Source organism: Carcharodon carcharias, chromosome 1 (assembly GCF_017639515.1).
Source record: "Carcharodon carcharias isolate sCarCar2 chromosome 1, sCarCar2.pri, whole genome shotgun sequence".
Lineage (NCBI taxonomy): Eukaryota > Metazoa > Chordata > Chondrichthyes > Lamniformes > Lamnidae > Carcharodon > Carcharodon carcharias.
In genome coordinates, this window is record NC_054467.1 from 23,335,794 (window position 1) to 23,354,481 (window position 18,688).

At 45.1% G+C, this 18,688-nt stretch overlaps 1 protein-coding gene across 4 annotated transcripts in view; it reads left to right on the top strand.

Moving 5' to 3' along the window:
- The window catches only part of LOC121278951 (protein Jade-1-like), a 123,359-nt gene that overhangs the window by 41,981 nt on the left and 62,690 nt on the right, over positions 1-18,688 (top strand). For all 4 annotated transcript variants that reach the window (XM_041189559.1, XM_041189569.1, XM_041189587.1 and 1 more), the window contains 2 exons: positions 9,519-9,596; positions 13,682-13,767. In XM_041189559.1, coding sequence (XP_041045493.1) covers positions 9,545-9,596; positions 13,682-13,767 — 138 coding nt within the window. In that variant the 5' untranslated portion in view covers positions 9,519-9,544. The remainder of the gene's footprint in view (positions 1-9,518; positions 9,597-13,681; positions 13,768-18,688) is intronic.

The window sequence follows — 18,688 nt, forward strand, 5'->3', positions numbered from 1 at the left end:
AAAATTAGAGGCTTGTTATATCAGATAAGCTTGTTGAGAATGAGGGCGCAGTGACTGCAGGCAAACTAAACTGATGGCGGAGTTTGAGATGGCTTAATTTGTATTGCTGGTTAGTTAGAAGTTCCTTCTTAAATTTACAAGGAGTTCCTGATGTACGTGTTTTTTCCCCCATAAAAACAGGCCCATTTTTTTTTAATTTGTGGGGAGCTTAACAACAGGCCAGGGGATACATTTTAAAAATTGATTAAAGAAAATGCTAACAGGTGTTGACTCTGAAGGAGCTTTGCTTGTTACCTTATCAAATGCGTTTGCTTCAGAGAGGGACTTTTCTGTTACGGCGAGGGCAAAGAGTTAAACCAACAGATTTTGTCGCTCAGCTCCAGCTTGTCTAGTGCCGGCCGGTACTGAGGCTCGTGTAGCTTTCTGATGACCTCAAGTAGTTCACCTCCTGTTAAGGTTTCATTGAGTATAAAGGTTCCGCTGCTGCATTACTGCTTTCGTTTCCTGCGGTGTAATGTCAGCAGTTATGTCAGTGACTCTGTCAAAATATGTTAAAAGTTTTTTTTTTCTGTAGGGTGAGATAGTACAGCTGTTTTCTTGGCGACAGGTGGCAAGTTGTCATACCACAAGTCTTACATTACGATGCTGCCTGACAGAAATAATTATCCTCCTTTTGTACCATGTGTTGAGGAATTATCCCCACAAAGGGCATTGTGCGCCTGTGATTATGCTTGTGGTATGCAAAATTAGATTTGAACAAATGCTCATTTGGCAAAGCAGAGTGCGTGATGCAAGACACATTATGAGGTGAAATGCGGTGGGCCATGGTGAATCAGTATTAATGATGGTGTGTTTCAACTTCTAAAGAGACTCGTGCGCACACACACACATGCACAAAGCTAAGGGCAGAACCTTGTGACGTCAGGGGCCCCGCCTGCTGGCTGGTGAGCCGGCAAGAGACCCACTGTGCCTCTTTTCGGGAAGGCCCGCTGGACCACACGCCAATCAGGCAGTGGCGAGGCCTTCCCCTGGAATCAAGACCCCAGCTGTGGAAGTCCCGTCTAACGAGAGCTGCTGGCGGACTGGATGCTGGCAGCTCTTGCGTTCAGTAGCGCCACTGAAGAGGCTGTGGCTGCTGCCAGAAGGACACGTACCCCGGAGTTCCAGGATCGTGGAGGACCCAGGTTACAGATAGGTAATGGGGGAGGGTGGGGCAGGCTTGTTTGCGGGAAGAGTTGGGTAGGGGGTTTGGAAGCAAGGGCGGAAGGGTGGCTTTCAGTGGGCCCCGCTTTCCCGATGACCAGCCCCATGATCAGGCTTTGATTGCCTTTGCTTTTGATTGAGAGACTACCCCTCCCCTGCCAAACCAGGTGACAAGCAGCCCGCACAGGTTCACCTGTCCTGCGTGCTGTATTGCGAAAGGCCCGTCTGCAGCTGGGCTAATACCAGTGGCGGGATGAGGTTCTTAAGGGGTCATTAATTGGCCACCTAAGTAAGGCCCTCAAATTGGCAATGGAGTGGGGAGGTCAACCATGGGCCTTCTCACCCAGAACATAATTCTGGTGGAGGTGCCGTCTCACCTCCAAGCTCGCCACCAGCGAGAGCGGAAGATTCCCTCCCTAGGATCCGAATCTGAGCTGGTTTCACAACTGTCTGTACTGGGTTATTCGAAAGTAATCTAAACAGTTGCTAAGTGGCTGAGATACATATGTAAGTATTAGTGCGTAGCACATAATGGTTTATCTCAGAATGCTGCGGTAATCTGATTGAAAGTAGGGAATTGTGGATTTTAAAACGAGGGTTCTCTTGTTTATTGGGCTGTGCAGCTAGCTGATAGCAGTAAGTAGGTTTTAATAGGACACTGCTGTTGCATGAACAATTTTTATTGGCTGAGATACACTGCTATTGTTGTAAATCCAGCAACAAGTTTACATAGGATTTTATACATTGGATATACGATATAGAAACTGGCCATTCGGCCCAATCAGTTCATGCTGGTTTTTATGCTCCTTTAAACCTTAATTCCATCACCTACAGGGCTACGGACCAAGAGCTGGAAAGTGCAGTTAGGTTGGAAAGTTCTTTGCTGCTTGGCAGAGACATGACCGGCCGAATAGCCTCCCTTTGTGGGCCCTAAATTTCCTATGTGGCTATCGGGCAAAGGTGGCATGTTTCCTTTCTTAACGGACATTAGTCAACCATTAGATTTTTATTATAACGCAACAGCTTTCTGGTCACATTTAATGATACCAGTTTTTTTTTATTTCAAGATTTTCAAAAATTGCATTCAACTCCTCAAACGGCCATGTGTTATGATGCTGGACCAGACCCCACAGGGTTTTGCTACGATCCACTTCGGGATCAATAACTGTTCGTTTAAATTAGACAAAGTTTGAGATCCAAGTCATTTGCTAAGAGAATAAAGCCACAAGCTTCCATGGTTTTTGAACAAACAAAATAAACTTTACGATATAGGGTCAGAAAGGTAAAACAATTTACAATATCTTTCTTCTACTCTAACATTCAGGGTTAATTTGAGGTAAATGTGAATTAACAGGCAAACTATGGTCAGACACCATATACTGCATACTAAATCGCGGATGCAACCAAGACAGATCCCACGGATTTCTCAGCAACTCACCCAGAAGTTAGTGTTTGCTGAGCTACACGATCTCGTTAAAACTCTGTCTCCCTTATGAGGAATTGCAGGTCTTCATTCTTCCCTTTTGAAGATCTAGCCTTGGAATTCTCTCCAAAAGTTGGTCTGACTCAGACTGCCTCAACAACTGCTCAGCCCCTTGTAGGGTTTTTAATCTTGCCTTGCGAGGCTCTGTTCCCTGGATTCCTGAGTCTGCACTCCAGCACCAGCTCAGGCACAAATTCACCACCTGCTCAACCACGCTGAGTGGAACACTAACTGCTCAAAAGGGTTACCTTTGCTCCCACAGTCTGCAGCACGGAATCTCCAGGGCTTCTCCCGAGCCCTCACCACTTGAAACCTGCTAACCAGCAGCACTTTCCTAGCTCGGAGCCTCTTTTCCTTTTCTCCTCTTCCCGCCGGTGGTCTTTTCCCTCCTGGTGATTCTTTCTCCAGTTCACGAGCTCGGTCCAGGACCTCTCCCTGCCCCCTCTCTGGACTCACTCTTTGGGACCTCTCCCTGCCCCCCTGTCCTGGAACTTTCTCTCACCGTGGCGCCCCACTCCTGGGTTCCATGCTTGGAGGGTTTTTTTTTTGTGCTGTTTTATTTTCCACGCGGGTGCACTGGGCCCTCGTCCTCTGCCTGAAGAGCTCCAAATGCTGTGCTGCGCGTGTGCAACCTGCTCCCGATCTGCACATGCCAGGAAACTCCCAAAGCCTGTCAAGACTTGTAGCTCCTAACCCTCACCCGATGACACGGCAAGTTTGCATCTCTTAACACTTGGGATTTTAATTCTAATTCTCTAAATTACTTGTCCAGCAGCATACCCTTTATGCCACCACAAGGCTAGCAGTATAACACTTCTCTGACAGTGCTGCCCTTGTTCTTTCTCCTGCCAGAGTCTTTTTGACTGACTTTGAACGCAGGTCCTGGATGTAGAAGGATGGTGTTATAATTCACTGCAGCACCTAGACTTCAGTGTGGCAGTGTCTAATGCTGCTTTACCTGCGGACAGCAGAATTGCAGTGCTACTGTTATTTTGTAACTGTATCAAAGGATTGCTGTGATACTACTGATTTAATGTTTAGTATGCAAGGGAGGGCTTGGGAGATGGTGAATTTAAAAAAAAATTATTGTTCAGAATGGTATGAAAGATATAAGCTGGAATTTTCTAGCATCCTCGCGGCAGGTTCCCACATGATAGGGTCAGCGAGCCATTGAAATCTCTGTTCACCTCGGCGGGACTGGAAAATTCTGGCCATTGAATTTAAAAGTGAACTGAACTCTGTCTAATAACAGAAAAAGGGACACTTCAGTAATTAATCAGAATTTGAGCCTCTGTCCAACGTTAGCAGTTGAGTAGTAAATGTGGCTTGCGCCATTACCTCTTCCCTCCTCATTGTGGACATTTGCAGAAAGCTTTGTGGGTAGAATTCCTTGTAAAAATGGTCACACTGGGAGACATTATTCCATCTCCTTGATTTGCAGCAGTAATTTGTGAATTAGCCACAAACCATTTTTTTGAAATGGGGGTCATGTTCCTTTAAACCACTCACTGTGATGTTGTGCAGCAGTAAGTGCTGATTGCTGTATTTAATCTATCAATGGAAGCAGAACTGGGGAAGGTTTTGCCTATCAAAGATATTTTATGCTAAATTTCATTGATGATCAGTCCAGCTAAATTTCGCACCTTTATCATATTATACATCCCAGCTGCTTGATAACAATTTGATCTCTTACAAAGGCTTCTCTTCCCGCCTCAATCCGTTACTTCTGGAAAGTGTTCCATTCCAATGCCTTTAGAGACCGATAACCTGTTAAAAGGAAACCACTGGGCAAGATTTCACTTTTTAAAACTTTCACTGCAGCAATCCAATTAAAATCAATATAATTCAAAATTAATCAACAGGCGAAGGACATTTCAAACAAAGAGATAAATTTCACATTAGATAGTTGATACAACAAAGATATTTCTCACATAGTTATAAGCACTCATTACTTCCTGCACAAATGTAGGACCATGTGCAATCCCACAGCCTTTCCAACTTAACCTCTGCTATGTAGGATCTCTCACTTCTCATCAATCATTTTTGTCCTTGGGTTGCATTCACCAGCAGCCGCATTCCATATTGCCCCGGACAAAGTGAACACCTACACTCACTTGGGTCATGACAGTCCAGAATCCCCAAAGGCTCCCTTCTCTGAACCCTTTAAATGGTTTGGTGGACTTTGGCAACATTGAAACAGCAGCAATGGGTCTTGCCCATTCCACGACCCCTTGCCCTTCCTGTTTTCAGATCTTACTCTTTCCAACTGGCTAAAGCACACGGTAACACAGTCTCTGTCTCTATTCTCAGGCCTGTTTTAACTTCAGGATCTGTTCAAAGACTGTCAAACAAAAAACTGTTTCATTTGGGGAGAATCTTGCTTGTTTCCTCTTTACACATTTTCTCAGTGTGTTTTGAACTGCTAAGTAGAAAACATAGGCAGATCCAGCCCCACTGCAATTAGTTTTATACTCTTTGCTTCTTAGCTGTTCATCCCTGTGCCAATTTCAGGTCACGTGGTATTTCTTGGAACCTAATGATGTCATAATCAGGAAACCAATTAACACTCTTTTTCAGAATGCTCGCAGTTCACCCTGTTCTTAAAGGGCATTGCACAAAAGGATATACAGGATTTTCCCAGCACATGGGTCATCTCAGTTCCACTGAGGATCTAACCTTGGCCGCCTCCTGTTTCTCATCTGAGTGGTGCCCCTCAGCAATATCGTGCCTTGGGTTGCATGTGTACACTGAAATCCTTCAGGTCTACCTTGCCAACACCTCTCAACCCCTTCAATGCTTCTGTGTCGTCAGCCTGCTTGTCTGACACACAACTCTGGACGAGGAATTTCCTCCATTTAAACATTTGGAAGATCAAAGCCATTCTTTATTGTCAGAAACTCCATTCATTTGCAAGTGTCTCCATCCCCCTCTGTCTCGGGCTAAATCAGGTTGTTTGTGACCGTGACGCCTTACTTGACCTTGAGCTGAGCTTCCGACCCCATTACCTCTCCGTCGCAAAAACTGTTTGCGTTCACTTCTTAAGTGTCAGTCTCAATCCCTGCCTCATCTGCTGAAACCCTCATCCATGCTGTATTACCTCCAGACTTCCAATGTTCTCCTCGCTTCTCCAACTTCCCCCCCCCCCCCCCACCCCCAACCTCCATAAACTTGAACCCATCCAAAACATGTCAGAGGCAGTAACTAAATGCAATATTGTTGAGAATTTATTGGGCTAGAAGCCATACACTTGCTTCAATTTGTGCTCAAGTAAGCAATGAAACAAATGTGTTGAATGCTGCATAGATGTTTCAGTTACTGGGAGCACATCTCAAGAAAGATTTTATGTTTTTGCAAGATTGATTACCAGTCCCTTTACATGGTTTTCATTAGGTGTTGTAGAGAAATTCACCTTGCAACACAGCATTGATTTCCTTTTTACATTCTGCTGTCTTTCTTTTCCTGCCTCCCATTGTAACAAGATTTCCAAGTTATAGACTGTCCCATTTGGAATACATTATCCCGAGATCTTGCTTTCAAAATACTGCCGCAATTAAGTTACTTCAAAAGTATGACCCACCTGGGATTGCTTTTACGAGGGAAACCTGGCCCCTATGAAGTGAGGAGATAAAATGTTGCGCTCTTAAATGTTGGAATTTGTCATAACACAGCTGTACGCAGTTAATGCCATTGAGCAGAGTTTAGTTGTTGACGCATATTGTGTATGAACTATGAAGGATCGTGACCTCACTCGTAATTCATTGTAGAAATGATCTAATATCTTGTGAGGTCCTGAGTCAAGGACCTGATTTTCTGTGATGTTCTACATTAGTGCCCACAGCAGCAGCTCTGATGGAGTGGCAGTGGGGAAAAGATAAATACTCTCTGGTATAGAATAAATGACTGTTTGTTTGATTTATCAGAATGGTTCTAGGGGTAAGTATTTTTATCTGCAAGGTTAGGTTGAAGAAGCTGTGATGTTCTACTTAGAGCAGTGGTTCCCAAACTTTTTCCTAGTGTGACCCCCATTTTAATTGCCTCAGATATAATGTGGCCCTAGGATGAACATTTGGGAGGAGAGTTGTTGGGGAATTTGGTGGTTAGAGGGCATGGCTGGGGGGGAATGTGGTATTGTGGAGGGTGAGAGGGTGAGCCTTCAGTTGTTGATTGGGGGTGAGGTTTCAGTTATTGAGTGGAGAGGGAAAGGAGTTGAGTATGCCCCATCTTCTGCTCCTTCACTGCCCTTCTCCTCCTCCTTCACTGCCCATCTCCTCCTCCTTCACTGCCCATCTCCTCCTCCTTCACCCCCCAAGCTCCCCCTCCCCCCAAGGTCCCCCTCCATCACTCCCCAATACCCACTCCATCAACTTCAATCCCCCCATCAACCCCCATCCCACTCTCCTTCACCTGCCCCATCCTTCACAGCCCTTCTGCCCTTTCTGCACCCCAATCTCCCCCTCTTCACCCCCCTCCAGTTCCCCTCCATCGCTCCCCCTTTCACCCCTCCCCAGCTCCCTCTCCTTCACCCCAATCTCTCTTTCCTTCACCCCAATCTGGCCCTCCTTCACCGCCCAATCTGGCCCTCCTTCACCGCCCAATCTGGCCCTCCTTCACCGCCCAATCTGGCCCTCCTTCACCGCCCAATCTGGCCCTCCTTCACCGCCCAATCTGGCCCTCCTTCACCGCCCAATCTCGCCCTCCTTCACCGCCCAATCTCGCCCTCCTTCACCGCCCAATCTCGCCCTCCTTCACCGCCCAATCTCGCCCTCCTTCACCGCCCAATCTCCCCCTCCTTCACCGCCCAATCTCGCCCTCCTTCACCGCCCAATCTCCCCCTCCTTCACCGCCCAATCTCCCCCTCCTTCACCCCTCATCACTTGTGTGGGGATATTGATGAAAAGGCAGGATTTTAAAAAAAGAATGAATACCTACCTAGTCAAAGCTTTTTTTGTAGCAGCAGCACTCAGGCTCCAGAGTGCAGTCCATGAGGCTACACCCGCCAGTAATAAAACCCCAGGATTTAGAGAGGCCTCCCAGCTGTAAGAAATCAGCCCGAGCTTCATGGCAGGCAATGCTACCTCGGAGCTCATGGCCCCAAAATCTCATCTCTTAACCCTGCTGGGGATCGCAACCCACAGTTTGGGAAACCCTGCCACAGAGTACAGGAGATTGAGGGGAGATGATAGAGGTACACACGATTATGACAGGTACAGTAGACAAAAGCTGTTCCCATTAGCTGATCGTACAAGGACTAGAGAACGCAGATTCAAGGTTTTGGGCAAGAGAAGTGGGGGGAATGTGAGGAAGGACTGTTTTCAAATTGCGAGTGGTAATGATCTGGAACATGCTGCCCCCTAGGGCATGGAAGCGGAGGTGATCTATGATTTCAAAAAAAAATTGAATGGGTACTTGAGCAAAATAAACTTTAAGGGCCACTGAGATGGAGCACGGGAATGGGCCTGACAGGATTGCTCTACAGTGAACCTGCAAGGACTGGGGCTGAATGGCTTCCTTCTCTGCCACAATGACTATGACATTGTGGCCATGACTGTATATTGTAAAAATGGATTGGTGGCACCAGTCTGGAGTTCAGAAACGCCTAGAGCTTCACTCTCTCAGTAGAAGAATGCAGTGCATCCTTTTTATGGTATCAGAATTATTACAGATGTGAGTGGATCTGAATTGGTTTCAAGTCTTTTTCCAAAAGTCCTAGGGCCTCTGGTTGAGAGGACATTATATTTAGAGCGACACGGGAGCCTGGTCATGATAAGCTGTTGAAGTGTCTTAATTCTACTGCTCTCAGCCATAGTCGACTCTGCCTCCTTGAATTTGTTTCAAATTATACCCATGAGCTGGTTTGGTTGATACACTCAGCCTAGTCTGGCAAGGAGAGGAATAGATAGATGTTGCCAGTGGGTGACAGCTTGTCCACAGTCCCTATTTGAAGAATGGCCACTCGTGTGAGACACTGGAGGTAAGCCTCACTTAATGGAAGGAACGGTGGCCCACTTTGTCTTCGAGAGGAAGGGAGGAAATAAGGGAGAAAATAAACCCCCTTGGGTTCAGATTTCCCACAAGTCACTTGAACATTTTGTTTTGGTATGGTTTTTGCTTACTGTAATATTGGGTTGATTTGAAATTGACTGATTTATTTGTTTTATCATCACCGAGGAGCATCAGTGTCAGGGTAACTCCAGGATCAGGCTGCTGTAGAGTTTCAGTTAGAAATACCAAACCACCTGTCAACCTGGACCTGCCTTTTTGACTGCAAAGTGGTATCTGTGTAAACATGAGTGTTCCTGGCCCAGAAGATCTGCTGCAGCTTACTGGTGGATGAATACTTAACATGGTTTGCTGAAATTCTTCTCTGATACTTTAGTGGAGGTGTTAACCCCTTTATGTTAAAGAGTTGAACGCCACTGCTATCGTAATGGAGAAAGGGATTGTAGACCCTTGTCTTACATGCTTGTTCACTGGTATTCTGCTGCATAATTTCAGGGTCCAAAAGTGACTTGATTGTCAATCCTGTTTATTCGCATTCCATTACAAAGAGGCCTGATTGCAGTCCCCCTGTCAGTAACAACCGTTGTGTTCTCTGCCTTACGCATAGCGATAGCATCATGGCACTTGGCCAACCTCATTACATTACAGTGCAAGCTTTTTGTCTCTTGTTGACTTACTAAGGACTAGCTGCGTCTTGCTGACCTGAGGGGACAAGAAAAAGAAGGGGGATGTATGTACTTTGAAATTTTGCAAACAGCCTGGTCACTCTTGAAAGACAGGCCACTGTTGCATGATTGACCCTTGACATTAACCGTGATCTCTTTCTTCACAGTCTTTGTGCCAGAAATTGAGAAGACCATGAAAAGAGGTCGGCTACCGAGCAGCAGTGATGATTCTGATGACAATGACAGTAAGTCTTTTGTTTGGTTACAATCAAAGTGATTTTGCCTCCAGCTTATATTAACCGCTATATTTAAAACCAGTGAGGGACGGGTGGAAGAGACCATTGAGGTAATTCAACCTTTTGCTCTGTCATCAAAGTTCCTGAATAGTTACACTTATTAGGCTCACATATCCTATTAATCACTGCACTTACTGTGGTAGGATCGAAGCAATTGAGATACAGCTATTCCTCGTTTAGCATCCTAATGCATTCTTAAGAAATAAAAATCACTTTCCCTTAAGAAAGCATCTAATTAGGTTGGGTTATGTTCCTGGCCCATAATTTTTACATTAAAAACCTATTGCTTGCCTTGAACTTAATTGACCCAAAACTTCTCTTTCTACTGACTACTCTTACTTACTGCTCTTTCTACTTAGCTTCTGCTCGCTGCTTCTCGCAGTTTGCTCACTGCCCGCTCCTCCTCACTGCTTCCTGCTCGCTGCTTCCCTCTCCCGACTCCCTCACTCCCACCCGCTCTCCACTTCCCTCTCCCAACCCCCTCACTCCCTACCATTCTCTGCCCCCCCTCCCCCAGCCCCTTGCTGTTTCAACCTCACCGTCCTCACTCTCAGCACCGGCTCAGAAGAGGGACTGCCAAGCGAGGCAGTGAGCGGGAAGCAGCGAGGGGTTCAGGAGACAAACGGCAAGAGGTGCAGAGAGTGGGAGAAAGTGACAGGGTCGGGAGAGGGGAAGCTGCGAGACGATGGTGAGTAGGAGGGAGCAAGAGGCAGCAAACTGGAGGGAGTGAGGGGATTAGGAGAGCTGGCAAGCAACGGGTTGGTGTGTTTGAAAAATAGACTGGGCATCTGCAGTTACAATGCGGCCCTTGGCGCATATACAGTAACCACGGTAAATCAACAATGGAAGAAGTGCTATTTGGGTAAGTTTCATGATTTACAAACCATGTTAAAGTGTAAACACACTATTTGAAATGGCTTTAAATTGGGGATATCTGTACACTTTGTTCACTGATAACATTAAGCAGTGGCCTCAGTGGGTAAGTGGCATTGACCCAGGCAGTGCAGAAAGGCTGTAGACTTGATCCCTGCGCTGTGCTGAAATAACTGATTTCAGCCAGGATATTAATTGGGGCTCAAAGATTGACCAGCGTCCCTGGTCTAGGGAGGGCATCCCTTGTCTTGATTGCTGTCTTCTGGAATTGAGCACGTGTCGATCATCAGTAAGTCCTGAGCTGTGTGGTCCTGGTTGAACAAATTGCTGATACTGAACTATACAAACCTGTGCGTGAAGAAAAGCCACAGTTTGTGCGACCATAGACATAGTCCGCAGAAAAAGAGGGAGGAGGAAATTGGAAAATAAATATCGTGTGCTTCAAAGAAGTGAGGGAAATGTATTTTTTGAAACCTGCATTGTAATATTATGGCCTCATTTCTATCCATTGATATTCATTCATTTTCTTCTTTCTTTCTCTCCCTCTTTTATATGTAGCTGCATTTTTTTTAACACACACCTAATGCTCTCTCATATTTAGAGTCTTTTTATGAATTTGCCCTCTTTGATTGCAGCTTCATTTGCCACAAACATGTATCACGAATTTGGGAGTCAAGGTCAGCAGGCCATGCAGAATTTTCCACTCTGTGTAGTCTCTCACACTCACTGGTGACTTTTAATTCCTTTCTCTTGCGTCATAATCCTCAAAACATTTAAGTATGAATCAGCTACTCTAAAGTAAGAAGAAACTTGAAAGCAAAATGCCGCTCGTTAGTTGTGTTATGTGTTTAACTGAATTCAGCTGCTTTTTAAATTATTTGGCATTTCCTTTATTTGTCTAGTAGAGCCTGTGTGATCTTGGTTTTGAGAATTCCATGAGTTGTTTGGTTACCCTTTGCCCCCATAGGAATAAAATGAAAGCAAACATTCATGTGACTGTCATATTGTTAGAAGTGGAGCATGGCAGCTAAGATAAAGACATGCAAGGATTTGACTACTTTGAGAAGATTTATTAAAATATACATGTTTACAGTCTTTGTAAATCACAATATATTTAACAGCGCTGTTTGTTTGTTTTATTGGGGCTGATAGGAGGAAGGAAAGCTGCTGTCCAGTACCAAATTTAGTTTTGGTATTTTTTTTCCTGGCTATTTATGTGTCTATTTATCTATATCTAGCTGCCTGTTCATATCTATCTATTTATATTTCTCTATCTCCCTTTCTATCTTTCCTTCCCATGAAAACTTAATTCCACTTTTTTTTCCCCCTCGCAGTATTTACAGGAGTAGCTTGGCTCTTTGCTGCTTTCCCTGCCTCTTTTCTTCCCCTCTGTGGAGACACTGTGAGGAATGCAAATTATAAGTGAGTAGGCAGCCATGTTGCCTCCTGTCTGGCACTTGTCCTCGGGCCCTGCTGTGTTTCCTCTCGTTCCAGCCTAGCCGCAATAAGATCCTACGTCGTACCACCACCACCACCACCACCACCACCACCAACCCCCCGCTACCCCAGTCTCCTGCTACCACTTTGGCCCATTGTTCTAGGTAATGCCAGTATTGTTCACAACCCTGGATCCACTGCAGCACCAATGAGAGGCCCATTCAACCGAGGTCATAAGATTATGACTCCAGTTGCAACATTTGCTCCTAAGCCCTATCTTGCCTTCCTTCTGATCTGTTGTTGGCTAACTGATGGATATCGATTGCGATGATTAATCCATTCTAATTGTATCATGCAACCAGCAGGATGTTAAAAGATGAACTGGATGAACCTTGAAATCCATTCCCCACCTGCCCAATATTCTCGCTTCTGCCAAGGTTGCTATCTGTCCTAGCCCATTTTAAAATAAATAGATAAATTAGGAAAAAAAAAATTCAAAGCCACCAAATGTATGTAAGGTGTAAACAGACATCTTTGCAATATATTTAGATTAAGTGGGAAATATATAGAAGAGGTTGAAAGACAGAATAAATAAATGAATGAGAGGCAAAGAAACAATGGAAGGATATGAGAGTGATATAGAGAAAGAAAGTGAAAGACAAAACAGAAAGACATAAAGAATTGGAGCGTTTGAGAGAGAAGCTGATGGGAAGAGGCAATTTTTATTGTGCCCATAAAATCAGCTAGTATTTAACTAACTCTCCTATCCACTTTCGTTCTGTAATTCTGAAATGAAAAGCTGTTTTGAGATTTTTTGTAAGAATTTCTTGTATGCTCAATTGAATTTTCCAGCCAAGAATGCAATGAAGCCCCTTTGTTCATTTGTAGGTGAACTTGGTTTAGTTGGTGGTAATCTTGCCTCTGGGTCAGGAGGCTGTGTTCAAACCCCAGTTAAAGATTTGAGACCATGGGAGTTGTTTGTGGGGAAGTTACTTTTACGGGTGAGACAGAAAGTGCCTCCAAATTGTCTGTTTGTCTGTTCCAGTGGTTCAGCTAGATGTTAAAGATCTGTTTGAAAAAGAGTCAGGAGATTCAGAATGGGGAAAATGGGTAAAATGTGATCCCAGTAATTCCAAGAGTAAAACCCAAGAGTGAAACTCTGATATTCACTGTCCTCATTTGCTGGGAAGAGCTGAATTGTTAATACTAACTGTAGACATAAGTGGAAACAAAAGTGCTGGAAAAACTCAGCAGATCTGGCAGCATCTGTGGAGTTGTCTTCAAGAAGAGTCATATTGGACTCAGAATGTTAACTCTGTTTCTGACTCCATGGATGCTGCCAGATCTGCTGAGTTTTTCCAGCACTTTCTGCTTTTATTTCAGATCTCCACCATCTGCAGTATTTTGCTCTTACGTTACTGTAGAGATAAATGGTTTTGTTTTTGATTCCTACTGGCAGCAATCTCTATCTTTCCAGGCTTGTTGCAGACAAACCAGTTCACCTTCATGCCAGGTGTCAGTTCTTCTAAGTTAGTGGACTCTTACCCCTGAGTCAGAATGTCATGGGCTCACGTCCCACGCAGGATTTGAACCCATTAACTTGGCTGACACTTCAGTGCGATCTTTTGGTTAAGATGTTAAACTGAGGTCTCATCAACTCAACTCGGGATTGATCAATGTACTTCCCTTACAAGAAAAGAAAAATGCTGTTCAATTTTTTTTAGGTCATTCAACTTCCTGGTCCCAGCATTCCAAATCACGGCACAGAAGAAGCTCTACATCAAGGCATGAAGACCGAAAACCATCCGAGGTAACACTCTGTTCTTGTTTGAAATTTTCTCTCCTCTTTTCCCCTCTTTGCCTATTCTCCACACCTGAAGGAGTTGGTTCTCACATTGGCGAATGTTTACAAAGATAGTGGCTGTGTTGCAATCCCTTCCAATGTGTGAGCCTTTGTAGTGAGTGCTGAAGGACTGGGGAGTTCAGATGTGCCCTTCCAGCAGAGGTGGCTGCATGATGATTTGGAGATGGATAGAATGCCACCTGATTTTTCTTCTCAATGGGCTAGAGCCTTGATGTCTGATGTAGCATCCATTGCTGAGGTCAGTCAACTCAGCAGAGACTGGAGATCGAACCTTGTACTTTCCTCCTCTCTACAGCTTTGAGGTAAAGAGAGATCTCTGAGCTGCTTGGTCCAGTCTGGTCCCATGTTCAGGTTGCCTGATAACTGAGGTAAAGTCACTGCTAGCTTTTTTTTTTCAGAAGTCTAGAACTGCTGTGCCATTCCAGCGTGATCATCGGGCGGCAGCCTCCTGATTCGCCATGTCCACTGTCGATTAAGGACAGCAGGCTGCGGCTGCAAGCCCAGTCACAGAGATGGCTGGCAGCAACGGGTGGAAAGGAGAGTGCAAGTGTGCCATAAAACAGAACGTCAATACAATTCCATAAATAGAGGTCCAATGCTGATTGGGTCATCGGAGTGGAGGGGAAACCACAACTGCAGCCTTTCATCCACAAGGCCCTGCGTCCCTGTCGCTGGGAGGCTGACTCCGCAGAGTTACTGGGCTCCTCATTCAGCGGGAGTTCCGCTCCGACGCTGGAAAGATCCCATCAGAGTCCTCCCCCATCATCGCCATTAGTCCTTTGACTGCTCATTATTGGCTACCGGCTGCTGTCGCCTGGGTAGCCGCAGTTAATGTTCACCTGCTTCCTGCAACGTCGCTGGGAGGCAGGAGTGCGTGAGGACAGCACCCGATGCCCTTATCTCGGTTCTTGCTCCTGGCCCCACTGTCAAGACTGCCTGTGTGGGACAGGGAAGATCCATCCCACTGTCTTTGAGTCATAACTTTAAATCCCCAAGTTTTGCTTTAACTGAAGTGATTATACCTAAAAATGATGCATGAGAGTACTGGTGTTACATTTTCAGCCTTTTTGATCTTTTAACGGTTTCATCTCAGTTCCTGTAAGTGAATCTCATAATTCAGGGGGAGCATTTTTGATAGAGCTCTGTGACCCAAGGGCTATTGACTTCAACATTTCCATGTCTTCTTATGTTTAATTGTTTTGCCATAACCTTATCCAGTTTTCCAACACTATCCTTTCAGCTTCTGTGAAGCAGAAGAGTGGTTCAGGATACTCCATATAATTCGGACACAAGATTTAATACTGGGTTCATTTTTCCATTTTGGAAACCGATTGCCAAAAAGTGGTTATCGTAGAATCACATCGGGCAGGATTTTTTGGTTAGCGTGCGGGCGCAACCAGTGGGCCAACAAAGGGCCAGCCAGCCAGTGTGAAACGCCGCTGAAATGCTCAGCGCTGCCTGGATGGGGGTGGGAGGAGAGCGGGCGCTGACGTAAGCGGGGAAGTGCGGAAGGAAAGCTACCTTAAGGCCAGAGAGCTGCCTCGGGGAGCTGAAGAATTTAAAAAGCAACAAATAAAAGATTTTGAGATCCTGAAAAAAAAAATGTCCACGCATCAGAATCAGTCACCTGAATAATATACATGATGTAAATTCTGCCATATGTTTTCATTTTTTTAAAATCTAATAACGGAAACCTCATCCTGCCCTTGGATGAGGTTTCCTCAAAAAAAGCAAAGTCTGCCTGGCAGATTCACCTGTCCGCCAACTGTAAGGCCGGATGGACCGCGAACGTCAGGGACAATTGGAACTTTAATGGGCTTCATTGTCGGCGGGCGTGCTTCTGACCTTGGCACGCGCCTGCCGAGCAAACTATCATGCGAGTGCGGGATGAGGTCGGGACACTCGCCCAACATCCTCACGCGCCATTTTATGCTCGAGCAAGTCGGGCGCATGTCAAGCTAAAAATTCTGTCCATTTGTTCAAGTTTTGACTTCCTCAGAAGGCCATTTTAACTCGAGGGTTGTCTCAGACAGAATCTCAGTACAGTCTACTACTATTATTACTGCTACAGATGATATTTTGGGGATCTGTCGGCCACCTACTTTCTTTCTGGGTGTTTGTTTAGTAAAGATTGATTTTGTCCTTGAACACATTATTATTGCAACCTTCTGTGTGTATTGTGGTATGTCTACCTATCTGAATGTAGCTAGCACACCTTCAGTGTTGCTTTCTCTTCCCTTAGCTGTACCTTCACCTCTGGAGATGCCAACAATCTCTTCGTGGACCCCTTCTTTGCTTTGTCTATGAGATCCTCCTAAGTGGCATCACCCACAGCCACTAGGTCAGCTTCCATGTATATACTGACAACACTCAGCTCTGCTTCACCACCATTTGCTTTGACCCCCATTTGCATCTCTGTGCTGTCAGCCTGCCTACCAGCTTAAATTTTTGGATGGGTCAGAACTTCCTTCAGCTGAACATTGGAGAGACCAAAGCTGTTGTCCTCTGCAGCTGCCGTAAACTCCTCTTTCTTAACACCGAATCCACCCTCTTTCCTAGCTTCTCATGTTCAGCAAGACCATCCAAAACCTTGGCATTCTATCTGCTGCTTGAGCTTCAGACTCCACCCACACTCCATCATCAGGACCACCTATTTGTATCTCTGCTATCCCAGTCTTTTTAAAAGATGGTCAGTGAAGCCTTTCTGATTGCCCTAAATAGGAAATGCATGACTCGTACATACTATTCAAACAAAGGCCCCAGGTTTGATTCATAGTCTGTGCTGAATTAGTTGATCTCAACCAGAACAACACTTGATGTCCTTGGTCTTAGGAATGGGAGATACTAGCTAGGATTCCCAATCCTGACTGACTTTTGCTGACAATGGACCTTTGTGAATGTCAAATGATGGGGAATGACCAGTCTTAGTGAAATAGCCTAAAGGGACTGGTTGTCTAGGCTCACATCTGAAGAATGGCCACTTGAGATGGGCACAAGAACGTTTCAGATGCCAATGAAATTATGCCCCAGTAAGAATCAACAGCCTCAGGAGATGAGAGGGAAAACATGGGAACAAAAAGATGCTGATTATACCATTATCTGACTGGATCTCCTATGCAGATTTAACTTTTCAAAATAGCTCAAAAATTTGCATGGCCTCTTGATCCACTGCTTGGACCTTTTGTGGCACAAGAGTCATAGCATTTGAAAAAAATGCATTGGAAATTTATTTACGTACAGCTTTGCAGGATCAAGAACAAATTTGCCAGGATTTGCATACATGCATTGGAAATTGTGGTGAAATTATTTCCTGTCTACACGCCTTTGAAATGCCATTGTCATTCTATATGTCTTCTGAGGGGAGAGTTGGAGAACAAATATTTTACATGCTATAGCATTAGAGTTGCCAATTGTCAGTATTTATTCAGGGTCTCCCTTAATGAAAGATTAATTTTTTGAGCACTGCTTTAAGGAACCAGAGAGAAAAACCCTAGAGGCATTAAAAAAATATTTTTTTTCATTTTCTTTGACCACTTTAGTTTATTATTGCGACAAATATTGCATGGTGTAGGGAGAAGAAAGGTTTCATAGTCCACAATAGTCCAGTTGGATAAAAGCAAAATACTGTGGAGGCTGAAAATCTGAAACATAAAAAATGCTGGAAAAACTCACCAGTCTGACAGGGTTCTGTGGTGAGACAGACAGAGTTAACATTTCGAGTCCGTATGAGTTTTCTTCAGAGCTAAAGAGAAGCACAAATGTGGTGAAGTATATACTCTTTAAGCGGGGGTGGAACAAATGAAGCTGAATAGAAGGCCAAGCAGTAGGTGGAGGCAAAGGAGAGATTGCAAAAGATGTCATAAACAAAGGTCGAAGGGGGTGCTAATGGTCGTGGAACTGACTAAAGGGGGTGCTAATGGTGGTGGAACTGACTAAAGGGAGTGCTAATGGTGACATTAAGAGTAGAAAGCAGAATGAGCAAGTGACAGATGGCCCTAGTAGAGGTGAGGTGAGGGGAGGGGATGGTGATGGGGAAAAAAGATCGAAAATAGACGGGGATGGGGATAAAACAATGAATAAAAATGGAAATAAATTTTAAAAATAATAAAAATAAGTGGAAAATAAAAATGAATATTGAAAAAAGGGGATCAAAAAGGGGTGAGGATGGAGGAGAGAATTCATGATCTGAAGTTGTTGAACTCAATATTCAGTCCAGAAGGCTGTAAAGTGCCTAATCGGAAGATGAGGTACTGTTCCTCCAGTTTGCATTGAGCTTCACTGGAACGTTGCAGCAGGCCAAGGACGGACATGTGGGCATGAGAGCAGGGTGGTGGGTTGAAATGGCAAGGGACAGGGAGGTTTGGGTCATGCTTGCGGACACACCAAAAGTGTCCTGCAAAGTGATCACCCAGTCTGCGTTTGGCCTCTCCAATGTAGAGGAGACTGCATTGTGAGCAATGAATGCAGCAGACCAAATTAAGGTAAGTGCAAGTGAAGCGCTGCTTCACTTGAAAGGGGTGTTTGGGGCCTTGGACGATGAGGAGGTGGGGGGATGTAAAAGGGGCAGGTGTTGCACCTTCTGTGATTGCATGGGAAGGTACCGTGGGAGGGGGGCTGAGGTATTGGGGGTGATGGAGGAGTGGACCAGGGTGTCCTGGGGGTCCAGTTTGGTAATGAAGAGCCTGTTTATTTTCCAGTTGGTGTGGGAAGGCCTGTGAGGATGGGCGCATTGAGTGGTCATTGGTGGGTGTGATGGAATTGAAGGCAGGAAGTCATGCAATTAAACCTCCAAGAATGTGTCCAGCCAGAGTTTGCAACCATATACAGCGTGGGGAGTGGAGGTTGGGGTGGAAGGCGGGACTTGTGC